At 42.6% G+C, this 25,952-nt stretch overlaps 1 protein-coding gene across 2 annotated transcripts in view; it reads left to right on the top strand.

Moving 5' to 3' along the window:
- Positions 1-24,581, top strand: part of Iws1 (interacts with SUPT6H, CTD assembly factor 1) — a 42,533-nt gene extending 17,952 nt beyond the window's left edge. For both annotated transcript variants that reach the window (XM_045150449.1, XM_045150448.1), the window contains 9 exons: positions 113-207; positions 5,379-5,529; positions 7,931-8,013; positions 11,882-12,011; positions 13,687-13,804; positions 14,651-14,762; positions 15,459-15,515; positions 18,149-18,260; positions 24,215-24,581. In XM_045150449.1, coding sequence (XP_045006384.1) covers positions 113-207; positions 5,379-5,529; positions 7,931-8,013; positions 11,882-12,011; positions 13,687-13,804; positions 14,651-14,762; positions 15,459-15,515; positions 18,149-18,260; positions 24,215-24,346 — 990 coding nt within the window. In that variant the 3' untranslated portion in view covers positions 24,347-24,581. The remainder of the gene's footprint in view (positions 1-112; positions 208-5,378; positions 5,530-7,930; positions 8,014-11,881; positions 12,012-13,686; positions 13,805-14,650; positions 14,763-15,458; positions 15,516-18,148; positions 18,261-24,214) is intronic.
- Positions 24,582-25,952: the final 1,371 nt, after the last annotated feature.

Here is a 25,952-nt window from a genome sequence, read left to right as displayed (position 1 = left end):
CTTTTCTTCTTCGTGAGCATATTTTAAACATGTAAAAAAATCAAAGGCAGTTACATGGAAGAAAATGTGTAAGGTGGTTCTGATAGCTTTGACTAACTCACTGTACCTTTAGGGTTTTAACCAAGAAGATTTGGAAGAAGAAAAAAGTGAAGCACAGGTAAAAGAAGAAGATTCCGATTCTGATGATAACATAAAGCGAGGAAAACAGTAAGTTCTCCATTGTTTCTTTGATCTTAAAAAAGTTTTGCAAAGGGATTGATAAAAAATGAAGGTAGGGCTGGGAGAGATGGCTTAGCAGTTAAGGTGCTTGGCTGCAAAGCCAATGGATCTAGGTCCAGTTCCTGAGGACCCACATAAGTCATATGCATTAAGTGGTGCTTGTGTCTGGAATTCATTTGCAGTGGCTGGAGGCCCTGGCACACCCATTCTTTCTCTTATGTGCCTCATCCCCACTAAACCTGCCTCTCAATATGTAGTCTCAAGTAGCCATGAACTCACAGCGATTCACCTACCTCTGCCTCCCGAGTGCTGGGATTAAAGACGTGCACCACCATGCCTAGCTCTTAAACATTTTTTAAAAAATCATCTTTTAAAAAAGCTCTTAGCCGGTGTGGTGGTGCACACCTTTAATCCCAGCACTCGGGAGGCAGAGGTAGGAGGATCGCCGTGAGTTCAAGGCCACCCTGAGACTCCATAGTGAATTGCAAGTCAGCCTGGGCTAGAGTGAGACCCTACTTCGAAAGCCCAAAAATAAAAAACAACCTCTTTAACTTTCAACTATGGCTTCTCTGTCCTTCCACATCAGCAGTGGTGCTGAGCTGCGCTAAAGCCCTGAGAACAGTCGGTTCTACCTGTCCCTTGATTTATACACTGGTTGTCAGATGATGACAGATTGGTGGTGCCTTCAGCACTACAGTGCTCTTTATGGGATCTCAGTGAGAGTGTTATAACCTCCCCTGGTCTGGTTTTTCTGATACAGCTTTAACATGCCCATATCTTCATGTGCTCCAGTCTACTTTGCTAAGTTTCATTCATTAGTGTCAGTTATTTACCACTCTGAGCTTCGCGGCTGGTGCTGGGCGGGTTGTGTCTGAGCACAGGGAGATGCTGCCTCTGCACTTGTGCTCACAGTGGAGCCAGAGCGACTTTGTGAAGTCCAGAGTCACTCAGGGCAAGGCATCGCCCGAATGTCACTGCTTTACACAAGGCACAGTGATGTGGAGCAAGCCACAAGCTGCTCTTCACAAAATCCTTTACCCATTTCTAAGTTGGATGTTTAATTTTTTGCTACTGAGTAACACATCTAGATTTGTATTCCTTATCAGATGTTACTTACAGATTTTTCTCCCATTCTGACTAATTTGAAGTATATAATCAATTACTTTTAGTGACTTTTCACTTACTTGACAGAGCAAACAATGTTATTTTAGGGATTTAAAAGAATAAAGTTTATTTCAAAGTAAGAGGAAAAGAAAGCTGGGATAACAGGCTCCTCTGTGGGAAGAGGGGATTCCAGAGCAATATTTTTTTTTTAATTTTTATTAACATTTTCCATGATTATAAAATATATCCCATGGTAATTCCCTCCCTCCCCACCCCCACACTTTCCCATTTGAAATTCCATTCTCCATCATATTACCTCCCCATTACAATCATTGTAATTACATATATACAATATCAACCTATTAAGTATCCTCCTCCCTTCCTTTCTCCACCTTTTATGTCTCCTTTTCAACTTACTGGCCTCTGCTACTAAGTATTTTCATTCTCACGCAGAAGCCCAGTCATCCGTAGCTAGGATCCACATATGAGAGAGAACATGTGGCGTCCAGAGCAATATTTTAATTCCAACTAAGCCTAAGTTAGTTCCTTTTGTTGCTCATGCTTTGATGTAGTAACTAAAAATGCATTGAAAAATCAGATGTCATGATTTACCCTAATACTGTCTTTTAAGAATTTTTGAAGTTTAACTCTTATATTTAGGTCTTTGTTGTACTTGGAATTAGTTTTAGTGTAGGATGTAAGCTGTGATACTATGAAAACTTTTGACAGTTTTCATAAATTGTATATATATATATATATATAGAGAGAGAGAGAGAGATATTGAGATTGATTGATTGATTATAATCTCCCATTTGTCCACCCCTTCTTACACCATTTCCATTGTTGGGCAAACAAGAGTCTTGGCAAGCCTGTATTATTTGGGGCGCTTCAGGGGCCTCCCTGACCAACTCACTGGGAGGTATCTCACCCTTGGTGGGCTTTTCCATTAATAACCTATGACTTGTGGATACAGCATTATCCACTCCCAAAGGGTGCTTCTACTCAAACTTTTAAAAATTTTACATCATTTTAGAGCTGGGCGTGGTGGCGCACGCCTTTAATCCCAGCACTTGGGAGGCAGAGGTAGGAGGATCGCCGTGAGTTCGAGGCCACCCTGAGATTACATAGTGAATTCCAGGTCAGCCTGGGCTAGAGTGAGACCCTACCTCGGAAAAACCAAAAAAAAAAAAAAAAAAAAATTTACATCATTTTAATTAGCTATCAAAGAACTAGGTTTCTATATAGTATATTCATAATACCTTAAGTTTTGAATAACCCTCCGCCCACCCCCTCTTCTCCTCTGTTGCCCTTTCCTGGCCCCAGTTAGGCCTTTCCACCCCAGTATTCAGCTCATATACATACATCTCTACTGTCTTCTCCATTTAAGCCCTGCCCTCTCCTCTCATCCTCATGGCCTCTTCCTAGATTCATGGCTTTTATTACTGACTTACTCCAATTCACTAAGTTGTGTTTCTCATCACTAAAAAGTAGCATTTTTGTTCTGGAGATATGGCTTAGCAGTTAAGGTGCTTGCCAGCAAAGCCTAATAACTCGTGTTTGAATCTCCAGGTCCCATGTAGACAGACGCAGTGATACAAGCATGCAATGTCACACATGTGCACAAGGGGGCACACATGTCTGCATTCGTTCACAGTCTCTCTCTCTCCCTCTTTGTCTCTCTCTCTCTCTTTAAAAATAATAATAAGGGGGCGGCTGGCTCGGTGCGGGGAGCGGTGGCCAGGGAATGGCCCGGCCGGCGGTGGGCGGAAGCCGCAGTGGTGGCGGCGGCGGCGGCTGGGGGCGGTGAGAGTGGCGTGGGGCTGCCCCTCCCCGGGAGGCGGCGGGGGCGGCGCGGGCGGCTATGGAGCGAGCCTAAGGCCCGACAGGTATAGCCGAGACTATGTGGTGGAAGGAGAGCCATATGCTGGTTATGATAGACACAATGGCAGCCTTTCACTTGGACAGGATTCTGGGTTTCCGCCGAGCCCCCTTGGTGGTTGGCAGATTTGTTAATCTGCGGACAGAGATCAAGCCTGTTGCCACGGAGCAGCTCTTGAGCACCTTCCTAACTAGGAAATAGCACTTGTTTCTATGGAAAGTGTTACTACTGCCGAGAAACAGAGCCAGCTTGTGCTGATGGAGACACAATGGAGGGATCTGTCACACTTTGGCTTCCAGACGTGTGGCCTCTGCAGAAACACAGGCATCCTTGGGGCAGGACTTACCGAGAAGGCAAATTGGCCAGGTGGGAGTATGATGAGAGCTACTGCGATGCTGTGAAGAAAACCTCCCCATATGACTCAGCCCCACGCCTCTTGGACATAATTGATACTGCTGTCTTTGATTACTTGATTGGCAATGCCGACCGTCATCACTACGAAAGCTTTCAGGATGATGAAGGCGCTAGTATGCTTATCCTTCTTGATAATGCCAAAAGCTTTGGGAATCCCTTGCTGGATGAGAGAAGCATTCTTGCCCCTCTCTATCAGTGTTGCATGTAAGTTATGGCAGCTCATACATAACGTGCCTGCATTGCCTTTCCTTCTAGGCTCAGGCAACAGTACATTCAGTTTTCTGACCTCAGAACTTCCTGATTCCTGGAGAAGTCCTGCAAACCCTGAGGGGAACCAGAGGAAGAGACAGAGATTTCAAAGATCAGGATTCATTTTGAATTTTGTATGAAGAGATGTTTGTAATCTAGTAATACAGATGTGTTTGGATTAATACCAGAATATAATCAACCTCCTAACGCTCTCTAAACCCTGCTAGATGATTGATTGATTGATAGATAGACAGACAGACAGACAATCTATATGCTCAGTTGAAACAGCTGAATTACCTTTGGTTTCAAATCCTCTCACTCATTATATACAACTTGGGGTATGCATATTTGATTTGGAAATTGTCTAAACCAAAATTAACTTTCCATAAGTATTTATTAGTTGATTTAAATATATTAGAACAAAATAATGGAGAAGTAAATCAGGGAAATAAAGTAAATATTGGGCTCTAAAAAATTAAAAAAATAATAATAATAAAGAAAAAAATTATTGTTGTTTTTCGAGGTAGGGTCTCACTCTAGCTCAGGCTGACCTGGAATTCACTATGTAGTCTCAGATGGCCTTGAACCCATGGTGATTCTCCTATCTCTGCCTCCCAAGTGCTGGGGTTTTAAGGTTTGTGCCGCAACACCCAGCTGAAAAAAATTTTTTTAAGTAGCAGTTTCTTCTGAGCTGGAGAGATGGCTCAGTGGCAGAAGCTTTTGCCTGCAAAGCCTAACTACTCATGTTTGATTCGCTGGTACCCATGTAAAGCCAGATGCACAGTAGCACAAGCATCTGGAGCTCGTATGCAGCAGCTAGAGGCCCTGGTGTGCCCATTCTCTCTGTCTCTCTGCTTGCAAATAAATAAGTAAACAAATAATAAATAGCAGTTAATCTTTTTATTTTTTTCTAGTCATTGCTATACAAGACAAAAACATTCCAATCATTAAACACTATTCTGCTCCTTAAAACTGCAGTACAAGTAACACTAAATGAATTCCTGAATACAGACTTGAAATGACTTCTCAGGTCCATGGGTGGCAGGAGTGAACGTAGTGTATAAAAAATTTAGTCCTGTTAGTGATTAATGCTTAACTGTTGGTGTAGAACAGGAGTCGGATATGGCATCTGAGAACAGCTGTTCTTTTTTTTTTTTTTTTTTTTTTTTTAAGTTTATTTGAGAGAGAAGGAAAGGGGCAGATAGAGAAAATGGGCATGCCAGAGCTTACATCCACTGCATATGAACTCCAGAGACATGTGCCACCTTATGCATCTGGCTTACGTAAGTCCTGCGAATCAAACCAAGGTCCTTTTCGCTGTGCAGACAAATGCCTTAACTGCTAAGCCATCTCTCTAGCCCAAGCTGTTCTTTTAAATAGTAAGTTACAGGTGGTTGTACTTTTTAAAAAAGTAGCACTTCTTTGAGTTAAAATCAGGCAGCGTTTAGTGTCCTTGTAATAAAAGAAAATACGTAATGAAAAGAGCTCTCATTTTATTTTGTGTTACTGCTAGTATGGACTTTCTGTCGGACTTTGAGATGATGTTGCAACGAAAAAAAAGCATGAGTGGCAAACGTCGACGTAATCGCGATGGTGGCACCTTTATTAGTGATGCAGATGACGTCGTGAGTGCAATGATTGTCAAGATGAATGAAGCTGCAGAGGTGAGATGGGTCCCTCCTGGGTTCCTTCCTGTTCTCTGAATTGATGTTTAACCCTTAAACTACCCAAATGTTTCTTGCTTTGTTTGTTTGTTTCTTTTGTTTTGTTTTTTGAGGTAGGGTCTTGCTATATCCCAGGCATACCTAGAATTCACTATGTGTCTTAGACTGGCCTTGAATTCATAGCAATCCTCCTATCACGGCCTCACCAGTGCTGGGATTAAAGGTATGAGCCACCATGTCCAACAATTTCTTGCTTTTTAAATAAAGCATTCAAGTTCTAAATTTTAAGCATGAAAATAATCTTAGTCAAATATTTAGAAAAAAAGTAAAAAGACTTAAGTAAAATGAACTCTTAGGTGAATGAGGGAATGGATTTTTTCTCAGGTCTGAATAGTTCACCAAGGTTGAAGAAATTCACAAATCAAGTGTAATAAATCAGCCAGGCATGGTGGCACACGCCTTTAATCCCAGCACTCAGAAGGCAGAGGTAGGTAGATTGCTGTGAGTTTGGGACCTCCCTGAGATTATGTAGTGAATTCCAGGTCAGCTTAGACTATAGTGGAAAAAAAAGTGATAAGTCATGTATGGGGTTGGATTTTTTTTTTTTTTTTTTTTGCCCAACCTGACATATTGCATTAAAAAGGTTGCCCAGTGACTTGGGACGACTCAGAAGGTATCATGGTGATGGAAAGAAATGACTGCAGTGCTCAGTACTGCAGTATCTCTATCATACCTTCCAAGGCTCAGGGTCTAATGCGGAAGAGGTGGCAGAAAGAATGTAAGAGCCAAAGGAAGGGTAGGACTCCGTACACCGTGCTCCCCCCCCCAACACAAAATGGCCTGGATATGCTCACAGTGCCTGACTATCTGCCTAAGACCATCATAAGAGGAGGAAAAGATCAAGACATAAAAGTAAAAGAGAGACTGATTGAGATGGGGCGGGGGTATGGTGGAGAGTGGAGTTTCAAAGGGGAAAGTGGGGGGAGGGAGGGTATTACCATGGGGTATTTTTTATAATCATGGAAATTGTTAATAAAAAATAAATAAGGCTGCCCAAACTGTATAAATTAGCTCAGCAGAAACCAAGTTCTAATCTCAGAGACACCGCTGTGGAAGATTGAGGTGTTCTGCATGTTAGGCTAGTGCTGCTTCGCTGAGCTCTATCACCAGCCTTTACTTAGGCATTAGTGAGTCGACTATGTCTGGGATTTCTTTCAAAACAACTATAGGGTGGAGGGAAGAGTTGGTAGGTATCTAGAGTAGTCCTGTGTTTTGGTTGTTGAAATTTATGATAGGAATGCTATTCTATATTTGTAGGATATGTTTTTATGATTAAAAAGAAGTTACGGCCAGGTGTGGTGGTGCAGACCTCTATTCCTAGCACTTGGGAGGCAGAGGTAGGAGGATCACTGTGAGTTCAAGACCACCCTGAGTCTACATAGTGAATTCCAGGTCAGCCTGGACCAGAGTGAGACACTGCCTCAAAAAACAAAAACACCAAAAAATAAAGAAGTTACACAATGCAAACACTTTGGTATTATTATTATTCCTGAAGATAAACCAGAATGTCCTGTCCTGGATAAATGAAAACTTGACAACTTTTTTTTTCTGATTTATTTTTTATTTATTAGAGACTATGTGTGTGAGAGAGAGAGGGAGGGAGAGAATGGGCATGCCAGGGCCTCTAGCCACTGCAAACAAACTCCAGATGCATGTGCCACTATCTGGATTACATGGGACCTAGAGAATTGAACTTGGGTCCTTAGGCTTTGCAGGCACCTAACCACCAAGCCATTTCTCCAGCCCACAACTTTTGACAGTATTTTAAATTAAAGTTACACATCTCAATTTGTAACTGTTAAAAGAGTGTTTAGTAGTTCATGGGTTTAACTGGTACTGACAGATTTAAAGCCTGGTAGTGTATAGAACAACTTACATTCTTTTTTGAAATTAACCATAATAGTTTATTTGAGGAGTTGCTGGGGTTTTTGTTGTTGTTACTGTTTGTTTTGTTTTGTTTTGCTTTTCAAGGTAGGGTTTCCCTCTAGCTCAGGTTGGCCTTGAACTTGATCACCCGACATCTGTCTGGGGTTAAAGGCATGCACACCAATGCCCAACTAGGAGGTCCTGTTTTATAGTTCAGATACAGGGCTGGAGAGATGGCTTAGCACAAAGCCAAAGGACCCAGGTTTGATTCCTCAGGACTTACATACAGCCAGGTGCCCGAGGCGACACATGGGTCTGGAATTTGTTTCCAGTGGTTGAAGGCCCTGGTATGCCCATTCTCTTCCCCTCTCCTTCTTCCTTGTTCAAAATAAAAATAAAATTCAGATTTAAAATAGCTATAATTCACTATTAATACTGCTTTACTTAAAGTCTCTTTTGTTTGTTTTCTGAATAGGAAGACAGGCAGTTGAATAATCAAAAAAAGCCAGCACTGAAAAAACTAACCTTATTGCCTACTGTGGTTATGCACCTAAAGAAGTAAGTGTTGTCCTTTCTTGAAAAAGTTTTCCTTTTAGTAGAAAGATACTCAAATTATGTGCTGATATTCCAGGGACATTAAGGGATAGCCTATGATCATAGAAAATCAGTAATGAACAGATTTTCGTGGATTACATTTCTTCATAATTATCCTTTATCTTGTAGGTTTTTGGTGGGGGGGTGGTCACATATGTACATGTGCATGTAGAGGCCAGAGATTTCAGGTGTCTTCTTTTCCAGTGTTTATGCTTTCAGCCTCTGAACCTAGAACTCACCAGTTAGGCTAAACAAGTTAGCCAGTGAGCCCTAGGGATTTCCTGTGTCCACTTCCCCAGCACTGGCATTGCAGGCAATACCACAATACCCAGCATTTTACATGGATTCTGGGGATCCAAACTCAAGTGTTGTTTTTTAAATTAAAAAAAATTAATACTATATTTATTTATTTATTAGAGAAATAATGGACATTCCAGGGCCTCCAGCTACTGCAGGCAAACTCCAGACACATGCATAACCTTGTACATGTGGCTTATGTGGGTTCTGAGGAGTCAGACCTGGGTCCTTAGACTTCACAGGCAAAGGCCTTCACCACTAAGACAGCCCTGGTCTTCTTGCTGTCATAACAAGCACTTTACCCGCTGAACTGTTTACCCAGTCCTTTTATAAATTTTTCTTAAACGTTGATGTCTGATGCAAACAGAATAAATAGAAAATAGTTACTATTGGAAGAAAAACTTGGGAGCTGGGGAAATGGCTCAGCAGTTAAAGGTGCTACAAAGTCTGCTTGGTCCAGGTTTGAGTCCCTAGTACCCATGTAAAGCCAGATGTACAAAGTAGTGCTTGTGTCTGGAGTTCATTTGTAGTTGCAAGAGGCCCTGGTATGTCCATACACACACACACACACACACACACTTTATTTCTCTCTCTCTCTCTCCTCTGCTCACAAATAATTTTTGGGGTGGGGTTGGTTCCTGGATAGGGTCACCCTCTAGCTCAGGCTGACCTGGAATTTACTATGTAGTTTCAGGGTGGCCTCAAACTCATGGCAGTCCTCCTACCTCTGCCTCCTGATGCTGGGATTAAAGGCATGTACTACCTACCACACCAGGCTCAGATAGAGAGAGAGAGATATATAGATTTTTTTTTTTTTTGGTTTATTTATTTATTTGAGAGTGACAGACAGAGAAAGAAGCAGAGAGAGAGAGAGAGAGAGAGAATGGGCGCGTCAGGGCTTCCAGCCACTGCAGATGAATTCCAGATGTGTGCGCCCCTTGTGCATCTGGCTAACATGGGTCCTGGGGAATTGGGCCTTGAACCAGGGTCCTTAGGCTTCACAGGCAAGCGCTTAACTGCTAAGCCATCTCTCCAGCCCTAGATTTTTTTTTTTTTTTTTTTTTTTTTTTTTAAGAGAAGCTTGAAAACTACTAACTTTATAACTGACTGGGGCCTGGTAAAATTCTGTTTTTCTCAAGGTAATTAGATATAGCCAGTCTTGGGAGACACTACTTGAAACCCATGTTGTGTAAGCCTTTCATAACCTGTACAACAAAATCATTGGTCTTTCTTAATGATGCCTTATTAGATCCTTATGAAATTCTTCCATTGGTTTGCTCATAGTCACAAGCAACTTTGCTTTCTCTTTTAATAAAGCTGCAGCCCGCTTTTGGTGGCTGAAGAAATGCATTAGTACATTAGTGAGTCAATTGGAAAACTGCTCCTTTGTCCCAACAGGCAAAACCGTCAAGCAGATTTCAACAAATAACATTGTTAATGGTTTCTGATAACATACTTGATTTGATCATGTAAAGCACATTTAAAATATTGGTATCACACTGAGATCTTTCTGCCAAGAGAAACACATTCTCCCTAGTTTCCAGCAAAGAGTAGCATAATTTTGGACTCCCTACTTCTAAACCTGAGAGTCACTATTCTGACAAATTCATATTTTTTTCAATTATAATAATTGGACTCCATTATTTTACAGTCTGTCCTGTTCATTTCTGTATTAACCTATTCTGTATAATTTGTATTCATTGTGTTTTGCTTTTAGCAAATCTTTTTTTAACTTTAAAAAAAATACTTACTTGGGACTGGGGAAATGCCTTAGGGGTTATGGCACTGACCTGTGAAGCCTAAGGACCTGGGTTCATTTCCCCAGCACCCATGGAAGCCAGATCCATGTGTCTGGAGTTCGTATGTAGTAGCTAGAGGCCCTGGCGTGCCCATTCTCTGTCTTTCTCTCTCTCATAAATAAATAAATAAAAAAGTATTTATTTCAAAAAAGTATTTATTTACTTGCAAGCAGAGAGAGAATAAGAGAGGGAAGGAGTGGGTGCACCGGGGCTCTTGCTACTGCGAATGAACACCACGTGCCTGAGCTGCTTTGTATATCTGTCTTTACATGGATCTTGGGGAACTGAACCCAAGCACCTTTGAAAGCTGTGCCATCTCTTCAGCCCTTTCTCTCACTTTTTATTGACAATTTCCATTGACAATATATCATCATAATCCCTCTCACATCCCCCCTCTCCCCTTCTCACCTCTCATATCTTCCCTTACTTGAATTCCTTCTCTCTAACTAGCCTCCTTTTTTTATGTTGTTGTTTGTTTGCTTTGTTTTTCCAAAGTAGGGTCTTGCTTTAGCCCAGGCTGATGTGCCACCATGTCCAGCCTTAGTCTCCTATTTTTAAAAATATTTTTATTTATTTATTGAGAGAGAGAATATGGACGCACCAGGGCCTCCAGCGAATGCACACAAACTCCAGACCTATGCGCTACCTTGTGCATCTGGCTTACGTGGGTCCTGGGGAGTTGAGCCTGGGTCCTTTGGCTTTGCAGACAAGCACCTTAACTGCTAAGCCATCTCTCCAGCCCTCTCTCTCTCTTTTTAAAGCATAGATTATTTGGCTAGTAAAGAAGTGGGTTTTCATATAGCTTATTTATTTATAACAATTAATTTTGCTTATCCTCTTAGCCCTTCCTCTCCTTCATCTCCTCTGACCCCATGACCATCTCACCTCCAGTATTGTGCCCTTCTACTTAATATCTACCAGGCCCTCCCATCTCTGCCCTCTCTACCGTTGACTTTTACTCCAGTTCATGTACAGATCTAAACATTTGAAGCTAGGATCCACATGTGTAAGAACATACAACATTTGAGCCTGTATTACCTTACTTAGTGTAATATTTTACAGATAACATTTTTTTGTTACAATAATTCGCTCTCATTGTTTTACTCTGTATTCATTATCTGTATTAGCCTGTTTTTTATAATTTGGATTTATTGTTTTGTTTTTAGCAAACCATTCTTTAAGTCTGTAACTTCTAAAATACAAAAACTTTTAAAACTAGAATCAGGCTGGGTGTGATGGTGCACGCCTTTAATCCCAGCATTTGGAAGGCAGAGGTAGGAGGATCACCGAGAGTTCAAGGCCACCCTGAGAATACATAATGAATTCCAGGTCAGCCTGAGCTAGAATGAAATCCTACCTCAAAAACAAAAGCAAAAACAAAGGGCTGGGGAGATGGCTTACACTTAAGGTGTTTGCCTGCAAATCCAAAGGACCCAGGTTCGATTTCCCAGGACCCATGTAAGCCAGATGCACAAGGTGGCGCATGCATTGTTTGCATTGCTTGCAGCATCTAAAGGCCCTGGTGTGCCCATTCTCTCCCTCTTTCTCACTAATAAATAAAAATGTTTTTTAAAAAGAACTAGAATCAGGGCCCAGAAGTTACTGAATATTTGTTGAGTAAGTCTTTAAAAACAATTTTTTGAAACATTACTATGTAAGAAAAGTCAAAGAACGATAAAAGTGGAGCTAAAGTTCACAGACTTGACATTACAGTTTCATTATTATTACTATTGCAGGCAAGACCTTAAAGAAACATTTATTGACAGTGGCGTGATGTCTGCCATCAAAGAATGGCTTTCACCTCTACCAGATAGGAGTTTACCAGCACTGAAGATTCGGGAGGAGCTGTTAAAGATTCTGCAAGAGGTTAGCAGCAGATAATGTCTGTTTGTACATCATTCATTACTTAATGTGGTTTGTATTGTCCAGGTCTTTATATTTTGTCAGGTATTTATACATTTTCTGTACTACAGCCTGTTAATTGGGGATGGAAAAAGATCATACCTAACAAACTGAGCACAAAAAGGAGAGCCCTGTAAAAACTTCATGTAACTGTAGTATTGAAAGAAAGAGATCTTGGAGTAGTTGCAGGTTCCTGGGAAGATCAGTCCAGTAGTGGGCATGTTCTAGAAAGATACTTGAAGTAGAACGCATCACATTTAGTCTACAAACTTGCATTGTAATCTTGAGTTGGGTTCCCTTAATGTGGTTGTGATACTTTGAGCAAGCTGTTTAACGTCTAAAAGGAATTTGTTAGAAACCTTTGTGTCAAACATTGTTCTAGAGGTTTTGTATACGTACTAGCTCATCTGTTTTCATCACACCAGAAAGGTGAGATTATAGTGCTGCCATGAATGGAATAAAACTCAACAATGTTGAAAGTATAAGCTGAGCATCAGCATTAGAGATCAACAGTTTAGTACAGACGTAAGCCAGAGCTCAGTCCAAACCCAGTCACAGCCACCCACTAAGTGTGTGACTTTTGACAAGCCATGTAACGTCTCTTCATTTTCTTGTCAGCAGTGGTGACGTTCATACCAGAGAGGTATAGACTACTAGTGTAGGAGGTATATTATCTCTACTTTACTAAGGTTTTTTTTCCTGGGGTAGGGGCTTTTTTTCTGAGGTAGGCATGCACCATGTCCAGCATATTTTTTTTTAATACATTTTATTTATTTGAGAGAGAAGAGAATGGCAACGCCAGGGCCTCTAGCTTCTGCTAACGAACTCCAGATGCATCCACCCCCTTGTGCATCTGGCTTATGTGGGTCCTGGAGAGTCAAACCAGGATCCTTCAGCTTTGCAGGCAAATGCCTTGACCACTAAGCAATCTCTCGAGCCCCCTGATGGGTTTTTAATATTTATTTGTTTGTTCGTTCATTCATTTGAGTGGGGAAGGGTATGGGCATTGCAGACGCATACACCACTTGGTACTGGGAAATTGAGCTTGTTCTATCAGGCTTTGTAAGCAAATACCTTTAACACCTGAGCTATCTTCTCAGCTCTACTGATGGGCTTTACTTCCTTTTTAAAAATAAATTATTTATTTGTATCAGGTGTGGTGGTGCAAGCCTTTAATCCCAGCACTTGGGAGGCAGAGGTAAGAGGATTGCCATGAGTCTACAGAGTGAATTCCAGGTCAGCCTGGGCCAGAGTGAGACCCTGCCTCAAAAACAAAAACAAAAAGTATTTACTTATTTGCAAGTAAAGAGAGAGACAGAGAATGTGCACTCCAGGGGCTCTAGCCACTGCAAATGAACTCCAGATGCATGTGCCACTTTGTACATCTGGGAAATTGAACCCAGGTTGTTAGGCTTGGCCTTAGCTGCTAAGCTATCTCTTCAGCCACTTTCATTCTTGGTAGCACCAAAGTGTCATCTTTTTGGTGTGAACACAATATATGTACTTCCTATTTGTAGATCTTGAAAATGGAATTTTTATTTGTTGCAATATGGTTGAGCCAGGTATTGAAGGTCTTCTAGAGCAGAAACTACCTAGCTTCTGAGTGATTAATACGTGTGTATGTGTCTGTGTTCTTCAGCTACCTAGTGTGAGCCAGGAGACCCTGAAGCATAGTGGGATTGGACGAGCAGTGATGTATCTCTATAAACACCCCAAGGAGTCACGGTCCAACAAGGACATGGCAGGGAAATTAATCAGTATGTAATGTTTGCTTTTTATTTATTGTTTTTATGTCTACATATAAACAGACATATGTATATATAAACTGTATTTTTACCAATATTTGTTTAAAATGATTCAGTAAAGCGGAATAGAAAAATTTGAGCACCTTGGTACAGGCACCAAAATTTTTCTCTTATATTTAAAATGCTCTTAGAGCCAGGTGTGGTGGCGCACGTCTTTAATACCAACATTTGGGAGGCAGAAGTAGGAGAATCACCATGAGTTTAAGGCCAGCCTAGGACTACAGGATGAGTTGCAGGTCAGCCTGGGCAAGAGTGAGACCCTACTTCAAAAATCTAAAAAAAAAAAAAACTCCTAGAGATATTTAAGTATGCTTTACAACATTATTATTTTTTTTAGAGACAGCAAGAGGGGAGGGATAGAGAGACAGAAAATTGGTGTGTCAGGGCCTCAGCCACTGAAATCAAACTCCAGACACTTGTGCCATTTAGTGGACATGTGCAACCTTGAGCTTGCCTCACCTTTGTGCGTCTGGCTAACATTGGATCTGGAGAGTTGAACGTGGGGTCCTTGGGCTGCACAGGCAAGCATCTTAACCGCTAAGCCATCTCTGCAACCCTAAATATGTTTTTGTAACATTGTTTTCCTGATTCAACCAGAGGCAGTTACAATACTGATAATATACTTTTTTTATCCTGTAAATGGTCCAGAAATAATGAAATGATTAAGAAAAATAATACTTTAGATATCTAGAATGCCACCCTGTATCTGAGCATGATTTGAAAGCTCTGTGGGAGGACATGCTATTTCATCAACTATTTTAAATACTTGTTTTGTCTTTTTTTATTTTCTTGCTATAGATGAATGGTCTAGGCCTATTTTTGGTCTTACCTCAAACTATAAAGGAATGACAAGAGAAGAAAGGGAGCAGAGAGATCTAGAGCAGATGCCTCAACGACGAAGAATGAGCAGGTATGAGGGAACAGGTATGAATGCATAAAGCGGAATAACATAAAGTGTGATGGTGTGTGGTGAAAGTCTACCCTACCGTATACCAAGACCTTTCTGGGTCAGTTTGATAAAGTATAGTGTCTCTTAGCCCTGGAGACTGTGTTGTTCTAGGCGTTTGCAGGAAATAGCTTTGTTTTTCTTAGTCCTGTTTCCAAAATCCTAGAGAAGAAAAAAATATTGTTACTAGTTGTTTCTGTCAAAGTGCTGGATACAACTGCATCCAGGAGAGTAGGGGTTGCTCACTCAGAACCTGCTGCATACATGAATATTAAAATGAAGTACTTTAGCCGGGTGTGGTGGCGCACGCCTTTAATCCCAGCACTTGGGAGGCAGAGGTAGGAGGATCGCCATGAGTTCAAGGCCACCCTGAGACTACAGAGTTAATTCCAGGTCAGCCTGGACCAGAATGAGACCCTACCTCGAAAAACCAAAAAAGAAAAAAAAAATGAAGTACTTTAAAAATAAGTGGGAGCCAGGCATGGTGGCACACACCTTTAATCCCAGCACACGGGAGGCAGAGATAGGAGGATCACAGTGAGTCCAGTGCCACCCTGAGACTACAGAGTGAATAAGCGGGAATTACATTTTGTGATTCAGAATAACGGCACTAGTACTAGTTAAAATTTAATACTTTGGCCTCGTTTGCTCTTTTCCCAGCACTGGTGGTCAGACACCAAGAAGAGACCTGGAGAAGGTGCTGACGGGAGAAGAGAAGTGAGTGCCTTGCATTGATTGCTCAGTGCACATGGAGGGCCCCTGATAGCCGCTGTGTTTTAAAGAAAGTATTAGGGGCTGGAGAGATGGCTCAGCCACTAAGGTGTTTGCCTGGAAAGCCTAACATCTCAGGTTTGATTCCCTGGTACCCACATAAAGCCAGATGCATAGTGGTGCATGCATCTGGAGTTTGTTCACAGAGACTGGAGGCCCTGGCATGTGTATTCTCTCTACTTGCAGATAAATAAATACAAATATTCAAGGAAGAATTAAATGACATGTTCATATTGGCATGAGGTGATTTTCAGTTTAAATTTTATTGAATATCCACACAGTATTGCATAAGTGCTCTAGAGAATTTGAGAAAAAAAAACTCCATTCAGTAAAAATGTTGCTACTTGGTGAATGAGCATCTTGTTAAGCTTTGAGAATACATGCTTTCAAAAAGTAAGTTTAGGGATGGGAGAAAGAAGGCTTTAGCAGTTTAAAGCACTGGCCTGCAAAGCCTAAGAACTCATGTTCAAATCTGCAGGTCCATGTAAGCCAGATACACAGCAAGTATGCAATGTTGCACGTGCGCACAAGGGGGCTATCAACTGGAGTTCACTTGTGGCTGAAGGCCTTGGCACACCCATTCCCCATTCTCTCTGCCTGCCTCTTTCTCTCTCTCTTAAATATTTTTTTTTAAAGTAAACTTAGGGGCTGGAGAGGTGTCTTAGCAGGTAAGATACAAAAGTAAGCTTATATAGGGATGAGTCAGGGTGTGTCGGATTAAATGTGTAGTCTTGTTTTCAGAATTGCAAGTAGACCAAAGTGGTTGGGAGGCATTATGGTGCCAGCTTTGATGAGGACCACCAGCTGAAATTCCTGGTGCCAAGTTTTCACTTTTCTCTTATTCCACAGGCTTTGAGCCTAGATATGAAACTGTCAGAATTATTTGATTGGGAACGCTGACTGTTGAGGGCATCTCGTAGGACAGGTTGGGACAGTGGGGCTGAAGGCCCCTCATTCCCGTAAGTGGGATGTGCAAGGAGCACAAAGGTGAGAGGACATTGCAGACAGAGCTGCCTGAAATTGGAGACATAGTGGAAGAGAATTCATCTGCAACTGAAGTCTACAACCACTTTTTTTTTTTAATTTTTAAATTTTTATTAGCATTTTCCATGATTATAAAAAAATATCCCATGGTAATTCCCTCCCTCCCCACCACCACACTTTCCCATTTGAAATTCCATTCTCCATCATATTACCTCCCCATTACAATCATGGTACTTACATATATACAATATCAACCTATTAAGTATCCTCCTCCCTTCCTTTCTCTACCCTTTATGTCTCCTTTTTAACTTACTGGCCTCTGCTACTAAGTATTTTCCTTCTCACGCAGAAGCCCAATCTGTAGCTAGGGTCCACATATGAGGGAGAACATGTGGCGCTTGGCTTTCTGGGCCTGGGTTACCTCACTTAGTATAATCCTTTCCAGGTCCATCCATTTTTCTGCAAATTTCATAACTTCATTTTTCTTTACCGCTGAGTAGAACTCCATTGTATAAATGTGCCACATCTTCATTATCCACTCATCAGTTGAGGGACATCTAGGCTGTACAACCACGTTTTTAACCCAGGTAAAGAGACAGTGGTACTACCAGCCACTATGAGTAAGGGTTAGAGCATAGAGTAAGGAGTGAAGTAGCCAACTTGAAAATGGAGTGTCAAGAATAGCAAATAGAGAGTGAGAGGATGCCAGGCACACTGGAGAGAGCCCAGTGGGGCGTGAGTCTGTACCAGTAGGGGGCAGGGTTGACAGGGTGTCAGTACAAGTGAATGTTGCAGGCAGCACACAAATTGCAAGAAGAGAACAGGGGGGAGCTTGGGGGAGCCAAGTATAACTTGTATTTAGACCATAGACCCACTCTCCCTTCCCAAAGGCTGAGTGTTAAATGCCCAGGCTGGGACAGAGACTTTGCCTGTGAAGGATGGTAATCTTAGTCTAGCATGATTGTTCTCAAATTCACCTAGAACTAAGTATACAAACAAATGAGAGCACATGAAACTGGGGAGTGAAATAAGATTTACGTGTTGTGTCAGCATCAGTATACTGTGGTTTTGCAAGTTGTTACCACTGAGAGACACTGGATGTCTATATGATGTCCTAAAACCACAAGGGAGTCTGTAGTAGCCCATATGTTTTCTACAAAAACAAACATGAAGATTAACGTATGGGTTGCACTTGCAAAACCATGTAAACTATGGGCATAATGAGAGCTTTGGGGGATCGTTTTGTCTACCTGATTCTCTTCCTATCAGTGCTATGTGACTGCTGCATTAGAGATTGAGGATTCAGAGTCCTTGAGGGACCAGTCTTGGAAAGGAAAGGGCATGATTGTATCTGAAGTTGAGGAAAAGCATTCATGCACATTCAGGGGAAGTTGTCCTGATGGAAGTGAGACATGCACAGTACACAGCAGTGTGGCCTATGGGACAGCCAGCTGAGAGGGGACAGGAAGATGGTTGGTGACCCAGTATTTGAAACCTTGCACCTGAAAGGGCTCAACTTGGAAATGTGAGGATGAAATGTCTCATGGGCTCCACAGTGGCTAACTAAGCAGCGCGTGTTTCCTCTCCCTCCTCAGAGCTCTTCGACCTGGAGACCCTGGCTTCTGTGCCCGCGCCAGAGTCCCAATGCCTTCCAACAAGGACTACGTTGTCAGGCCCAAGTGGAATGTGGAGATGGAGTCATCCAGGGTAAGGAAGGAAGGGAGAACAAGACCATTTGCATGTTTGCTTTCTATTTAATAAGCCTTGTAGCAATTAAGGTTTACTTAATTCACAGAGATCTGTTTTTGGATTTCTTATGTATCCATATCACAAATCAGGCAATCAGAGAGAAAGCAAAATAATACCCAACCCATCAACTCAAGAGGCTTTTTATTAATCCTTTTATTTCAAGTGAATCTTGAAACCTAGAATGTTCTTATGAAGTGTGTGTGTATAGAACCACAAGGAACAGAATTTACCTGCTTCTGCAGTCTCCCTTCCCTCCTTCAACTGCTGAAGCATCCTATCTTGAAATTGCCTGGGTAGACACTTTTTCTATCATCATCATAGACATGACTCATACTGTTTTTGGTAATATTTTTATTCTCCCACCAAACTACTCTTTCTAGCCAGGTATTCTTAAAAAGGGCCTAAATCGATTGGAAAAACATAAGAGACGGTTTGCAGAACAGAAGCGACTCAGCAAAGTGCACCGTGCTGTCAAGTTCAGCATTGAAGGCAACAGGATGCCCTTGTAGTCCTGGCCTACCAGAGTGTACCCAAGAGGTATCCCCAAGGAAGCATGGATTTTGCATGAGCTTGAGTTGTTAGCAGAGTAGAAACAAGTGTGTGCTTTCTTAACCAGCAAAAGCCTGAGCTTCTCAATTAATGGCCCTGGGCAGCATCCTGGGAAAGTAAGGGCCTCTTGAATCTTTAGCCATTGACAGGGAGGTCCCTTCTCCTGTCAGTACCTTTGAGAGTCATAGATACTGCTTCTCTGACGGGCATTTTGCCCTTCCTGATTGTTAACCGTTTTTGTAGGGAAAAAAAAATATGCTTTTATTCAGACCCAGAATTGTAGTCGTCTGCATTATAGAATATAAATGTTGCCAGGTTTGGTGGCACATACCTTTAATTTCAGCACTTGGGAGGCAGAGGGAGGAGGATCACCATGAGTTCAAGGCCACCCTGAGACTGCATAGTGAATTCCGGGTCAGCCTGGGCTATAGTGAGACCCTACCTCAAAAAAAAAAAAAAAAAAAGTGAGAGATTATTATAAATGCCTAGTGGTTCTTGGTGGAAGCGTGGTGGCTCATTTTCCTATAGTCCATGGCTTGGCCACCTGCACTGAGGACTCATTACAGAAAGCCTTATTTTTATGTTCGTGATTAATGGACACAGTTAGGCCGGAAGTAGAGGCGCCTTTGGCGTGGTCCTGGCCTCCTGGGCACTGAGCAGTAGTGGCGCCTTGGCTGCAGTGCACTCACTTCTCCTGGGAGCACCCAGCTTCCTGCTGTTTCACTTCCTGTGATCTTTCCTGCCTGCTGAGAGTAAGGCTGGTGGGGGAGGGTGGGGTCGCACCAAGGACTTCTTACTCTGTCCACTTCCCTTTCCCAGGCTTGTACCATGTAGTCATATCGCATGGCTACCTCTCCTTGGTATCCCGTCTCTATCCCCATTTCTTGTTTGGTTTTTTGAGGTAGGGTCTCACTGTAGCCCACACTGACCTGGAATTCACAGTGTAATCTCAGGGTAGCCTCCACCTCCCAGTGATAGGAGATGGGGGGTCACCGTAAGTTTGAGGTCACCCTGAAACTACATAGTGAATTCCAGGTCAGCCTGGACTAGAGCAAGACCATACCTTGAAAAACCAAAAAGAGGAAAAAAATCTTGGAAATGCATTTTGTGTTTCAATGGGCACATGCCCTTGTACTGGCGTTGCTGGCTCTAATCCCCTCCTGTAGGTGGACTGAGTGGGAGGAAGAGCCACTTAGCCATTCGCTAGAATCTTGTGAGAAGAAAACTACAGGAGAGCTCCCTTCCTGCATTACAAGTGTTCTTAATGTGCTGTTATTTACCTAGGATGTCAACCCTGACTGGTTTTTTTTGTTTGGTGGGCAGAGGCAAAACTGTCACCTATCACATAATTTTGTAAATTTCTCCTCATTTAATTACCTTGCAGATTTATCTATTTTCCCTTTGATGTATGTGTGTGTGTAAATGTGTTTATATGTGTGTAGATGTGAATACACATGTGTACACACATGCATGTGGAGGCTGGAGGCTGATGTCAGGTATCTGCCCTAGTTGCTCATCACTTCATTCGTTGAGACAAGGGTCTCTTGCTGAACAAATCAGTGACATCATTAATCTGGCTAGACTGGCAGCCCGTGAGGTCCAGGGATTCCCTGTCTCCACCTCCCCAGTGCTGGATGCGGGCATGTGGAACCACACCTGGCATTTTACATGAGTGCTAGGGATTCAATGCCGGTCCTCATGCCTTTGCAGCAAGGACTTTAGACCACTCAGCCATCTTCCCAGGCGCTAGGTTTAGCATTTTAAATGTCTGTGTAGTGGTCTGTGTGGTCTGACGTGAATGTATAGTGATGTGCTCTCCCATTCTTCTGGTGCCTGGTGTTCACTGCTTGCGTAGTACTTGTCCTGCGTTGTCTTTCTGATTGGCTGTTCTGTGGATGCTGTCAGAACACAGAACGTACAAACAGTTACTTAACATGAACCTTACCACAAGTTAATACGAACTTGTTTGTTTTTTGAGGTAGGGTCTCATTCTGGCACAGGCTGACCTGGTATTCACTAGGTAGTCTCAGGGTGGCCTCAAACTCAGCGATCCTCCTACCTCTGCCTCCCGAATGCAGGATTAAAGGTGTGCACCACCACGCCTGGCTTAATACTAACATTTTGCATTATTTATTTAGTTGGGTTTTTAAAAATACTTTGATTTGGCCTGGAGAAATGGCTTAGTGGTTAAGGCATATGCCTGTGAAGCCTAAGGATCCAGGTTTGATTCTCCAGGTCCCACATAAGCTAGATGCACATGGTGGCACATGCATCTGAAGTTTGTTTGCAGTGGCTGGAAGCTCTGGCGTGCCCATTCTCACTCACTATCTTTCTCTCTTTGCCTCTCTCTGTTTCAAATAAATAAATAAAATAGAAAATTAAAATGTTCATTTATTTGAGAGAGGCAGAGGAAGAGGCAGACAGAGACTGGATGCACCAAGGCATCTTGCTACTGCAAACAAACTCCAGACACAGGCGCCATTTTGTGCATCTTATTTTACATGGGTACAGGGCATCAAACCTAGGCCATCAGGCTTTGCAAGCAAGTGCCTTAACTGCTGAGCCATCTTTAATTTAGCTGGTTTTAAATTTTCATTTCTTTGCAAGGAGAGAGGGAGGGAGTGACAGTGGGTGTGCCAGGGCCTCTAGCCACTGCAAATGAACTCCAGATGCATGTACTATTTTGTGTATCTGGCTTTATGTGGGTATTGGAGAATCAAACTTGGATCCTTAGACTTTGCAGCCAAGCACCTTAACCTCTGAGCCATCTCTCCAGCCAATTTTTAAAATATATATATATTTTTATTTATTGGCATGTGTGTGTGGGTGCACCAGGGTTGCTTGCCACTGCAAACAGACAAACGCTTACACTACTTTTTGCATTTACTCTATGTGGGTGCTAGGGAGCTGGGCGCCGGCCAGCAAGCTTTGCTGTAGCCCCGAGCTGTCTCCCTGGCCTCCTTTGTGGCCCTTTCTATACACATGCATGGACATCACTATAGCTTTGTTTTTTAATTTCCAGCAACATGGTAATCTTGTGCTTTTTATTCCTTGGACTTTTGTTGTTGTTTTTTGTGGTAGGGTATCACTGTAGCTCAGGCTCACCTGGAATTCACTATGTATTCTCAGGGTGGTCTCGAACTTACAGTGATCCTCCTACCTCTGCTTCTCAAGGGAGTAAAGGTGTGCACCACCACACCCAGCTACTCCTTGGACTTTTTGTTTCAGTTTTCACTTAACATGGTAAAATTCTATTTCACTAAGCATGCTTTAGTTAATACTTTGCTGCCTTACAGTTATGCCATATATATTTTAGAAAACCCACCTTGTTAGTTTTCTGTCTTAGTCTATGATAAAACTATAGCTTTCTGGGTATCCTAGGGAAGTGCTGGTGTCAGGTTGAGTAGCAAAGGAGGTCCTTGAATTGGGCACATGTTGAGCTTGGCGTAACTCAGCATCTACCAGCTGCTTGTGCACTGTGAGTAGAACTAGGTTGATGCGAGCCAGCTGGACCCTTTGCTGGTGCTGAACATGTGAGTGCGCACAGAGAGATCCAGCTTGCACACGTGTGTGGAGCCTCAGGACGTTTGCATAGTTGCCAGAATTCTGAGAAGTGAGGCTTCCAGTGCAGACCACCTCCACGTCAGAAAGGAAGTCATATACTTACAACTGCCTAGGAAGCCAGAGGGAGAGTGTGATGGAGACATAGCCCTTCACCAGCAGTGAACTTTTTACTTAGACTACTAGTGCCAAGCATTGAGGTTGATGCTGAGTAATATTTGGAACTGGGATGTTACAGGAAAGCTAGAATGGGTGGTCAGCATGGCTCTCCTTCATAGTGTGTTCCTAGCTCAGTGCTCAGCTGACTTCATATTAAAGAGGCCGCACCTTGGCTAATGGGATAGGATAGGACTTTGAAGACATCCAGCACACTGACACTCACCCCAGAGTCTCTCTAGCCCTACTTATTTAGCATTCTTTAGACATATCTGGGGAGAAGAATTAGAAAAACCTGTACCTCTAATCTCTCAGTTTTTAAAAATAAAATTAACTTTGTAAAATATTTATTTATTTAAGAGAGAGGCACAGAGAGAGAAGGGAGATAATGGGTATGCCAGGGCCTCCAGCCACTGCAAATGGACTCCATATGCTTATACCACCTTGTACGCTGGCTTTATGTGGGTACTAGGGAATCGAACCTGGGTCCTTTAGCCTTGCAGGAAAGCACCTTAACCACCAAGCCATCTCCAACCTCTAATTGCTCACTTCTTAAGGTCTAAATGTTTTGTTGTTGTTTTGTGTATGCATGTGCTGTAGTGGAGATGGCATGTCCTGTGATAATACTGTGGAGGCCAGTGCGAGACACTGAGGGTCCTTCTCTGTCACTCTTCCACTTTATTTCCCCAGATGGTCTCTCACTGAATCTGGAGCTCCTGTTGTTTGGTTAGACTGACCGACTGACTGACCAGGGAGCCTCACTGACCCTTTCTCCGCCCCCCCTCAGGACTGTAGTTTCAAGCCTGCATCACAAGTGATCTTATCCACTGAGCCATCCCCACAGCCCTTGAATGTCTGAAATGTTAGCCATAGTCAGCAAGGCTCCATCCTGGTCTTGAGCAGCGCGGCAGGCTTTTCTAGGACTTACAGAAAGCTTGGAAACCACATCTTGGCAAGATGTTCAGTTTTCTTTTTTTTTCTTTCTTTCTTTCTTCCTTCCATTTATTTATTTATTTATTTTTAATTTTTATTAGCATTTTCCATGATTATAAAAAAATATCCCATGGTAAGTCCCTCCCTGCCCCCCACCACACTTTCCCCTCAGTTTTCAAGATATAAAGAAAAAGACAGCTAGGCCTTTAAGCATAAAAGACAGAGGACGAGTCCTGGAAGGAGCCCAGGCCCCAGTTGTAGAGTGCTCAGGGCCAGACTCCCGCGTCAGGCTGTAGAGCTGCCACCTGTGGGGCGGGCCTGTGCTCATTGGGCTTTAATGGCTTTTTCTCAGATGACATTCTGTCTTTGGAAGATCATTCTTTTTTTTTTTAATCCAGTACTGTTAGAAAATGTATGTCGAGGACTCAGCCCACTCATTTGTTCTTTGAAGGGAAAAAACATTTAGTCAAATGTAAATGATGAGATTGGGAAGATTGTAGCCAGGCACACACATCAAAATTAATCTCTAGTGAGAGTTTAACAGGTGTTTGTAAAGCTGCTGTGTACACGTGCTCTGTTGTGGGCATCAAAGCATCGTCTATTATGTAGAGCTGGGAGCTCTTCCGACTGCTAAGTTTTCGGATGTGAGAAGACGGAAGACAAAGCTAGACTTACGTATCTTAACCATGCGCTCTTTTCCTTCCACTCTTTAGTTTCAGGCATCCTCCAAGAAAGGTGTCAGCCGACTGGATAAACAGATGAGAAAGTTCACAGATATCAGGAAAAAAAGCAGATCTGCACATGCAGTGAAAATCAGCATCGAGGGCAATAAAATGCCTTTGTGACCTTGCCTGGGATGTGTCCCTTCTCTGAGAAATGCACAATGGACTCTTTGGAGAAAGAAAATATTTTAAATTTTTTAGTTCGTCTGTAAATGGTTCAGCTTGTATTACATGTTGTCACAGGACTCACATTTTTCTCACTTGTATTTAAAACTGTTTGTTGTGTGCTCTGTACAGAATAATACTGGTCATACTTCTACAAACTTTACATAATAAAATTTCATTCTGTTTTTTGGGACGTTGTCTCATCATTGTCTTAGATCAGCCTCTGGGGGCAAAAATTGCTCCTTTTTAAATTTAAAAAAAAAAAAAAACTTCCAGTATGGTGGTTTGTGATCCTTCAAAGCCAGTCCTAACTGATGGTGGAGTGAGGGATTCATCTGGTCTTCGCCCCTGGCCCATGACAAACAATGCCTCCAAGCTTTGACTTTCTTGAGTGGCAGGAAGGAGTAGTCACATTATGCTTATTTGTTGGCTCGTGGTAGCTCCTAGATTATTTTAGGGTGAAAGCTGGTCCCCAGAAATACATTTTAGGCTAGTCAAAGGTAGATGGAGGCCCAGTCACATGATCTAATCAGTGTGTCTGCACAGTGTAATCCCACTACTCAGGAGACTGCAGTCAAACCAGAAGAATCGTGGTTTTGACACTACCCTAGATTACATGCCAAGTCTTGCCTCCAATAAAAAACAGCAAGCAATGCTCTGGACATGAGCTCATGGAATTTCCTGTCTGTGAACTCCTTGATGTGCTTGGAGAAAAGCCATCTGAAGTCTGCATCACTCTCCACACCTGCCCTGTCCCTTCATTTGTCTAGTTGGACTAACGTGCATCCTTCATAATAAAACTAACTGTAGAGTGCAGTGCTTTCCTGAGTTCTGTAAATGCTATATTTTAGCAAATTTGTGAACCAAGAGGCTCATTGAGACTTCCAAGTTTACAGCCACCCTCAAGTGTAGATGGCCTGGAGACATCTCTTGGGGCCCATCTGAAGTGGGGGCAGTCATGTGGAGGGAAGGCCTGGTCCCTAAACCTGTATAGTCTTGACACAACACTAGACCCTTAGTGCCAGCATTGAGTTGCAAACCACTTGGATGGGTGCCTGTAATCCCAGCCCTCCAGAGGCGAAGGTGGAAGGATTGGAAGTTCCTGGCCAGCTCAGGCTACTTGCAAGACCCTGTCAAAGGAAATTGTTAGACCTTGAAGTCTACAGCATTAGCGTTTTGTAGGGCCAGAGAGATGGCTCAGTGATTAAAAATACTTGTAAAGCCCAGGTTCAATTCTCCAGCCAACATGTAAAACCCAGAGGGGCATCGACAAGAAGCCCTGGGGCAGCATACATACACATGTGCAAATAATTAAGTTCAAAAACTTAGTCTTGGGCTGGAGAGATGGCTTAGTGGTTAAGGCGTTTGCCTGCAAGGTCAAAGGACCCAGGTTTGATTACCCAGAACTCAACGTTAGCACTTTGAGCAAGGGGGTAGAAGCGTCTAGAGTTTGTTTGCAGTGGCTGGAAGCCCTGGTGCACCCAATCTCTCTCTCTCTTCTGCTTTCTCTGTCAAATAAATAAAAACTTAGTCTTTATAGGGATAAACACTCATGTCAAGATGT

Source organism: Jaculus jaculus, chromosome 5 (genome assembly GCF_020740685.1).
Source record: "Jaculus jaculus isolate mJacJac1 chromosome 5, mJacJac1.mat.Y.cur, whole genome shotgun sequence".
Classification (NCBI taxonomy): Eukaryota; Metazoa; Chordata; class Mammalia; order Rodentia; family Dipodidae; genus Jaculus; species Jaculus jaculus.
The sequence above is the reverse complement of the archived record's forward strand: the minus strand, read 5'-3'. Positions and strand labels throughout refer to the sequence as shown.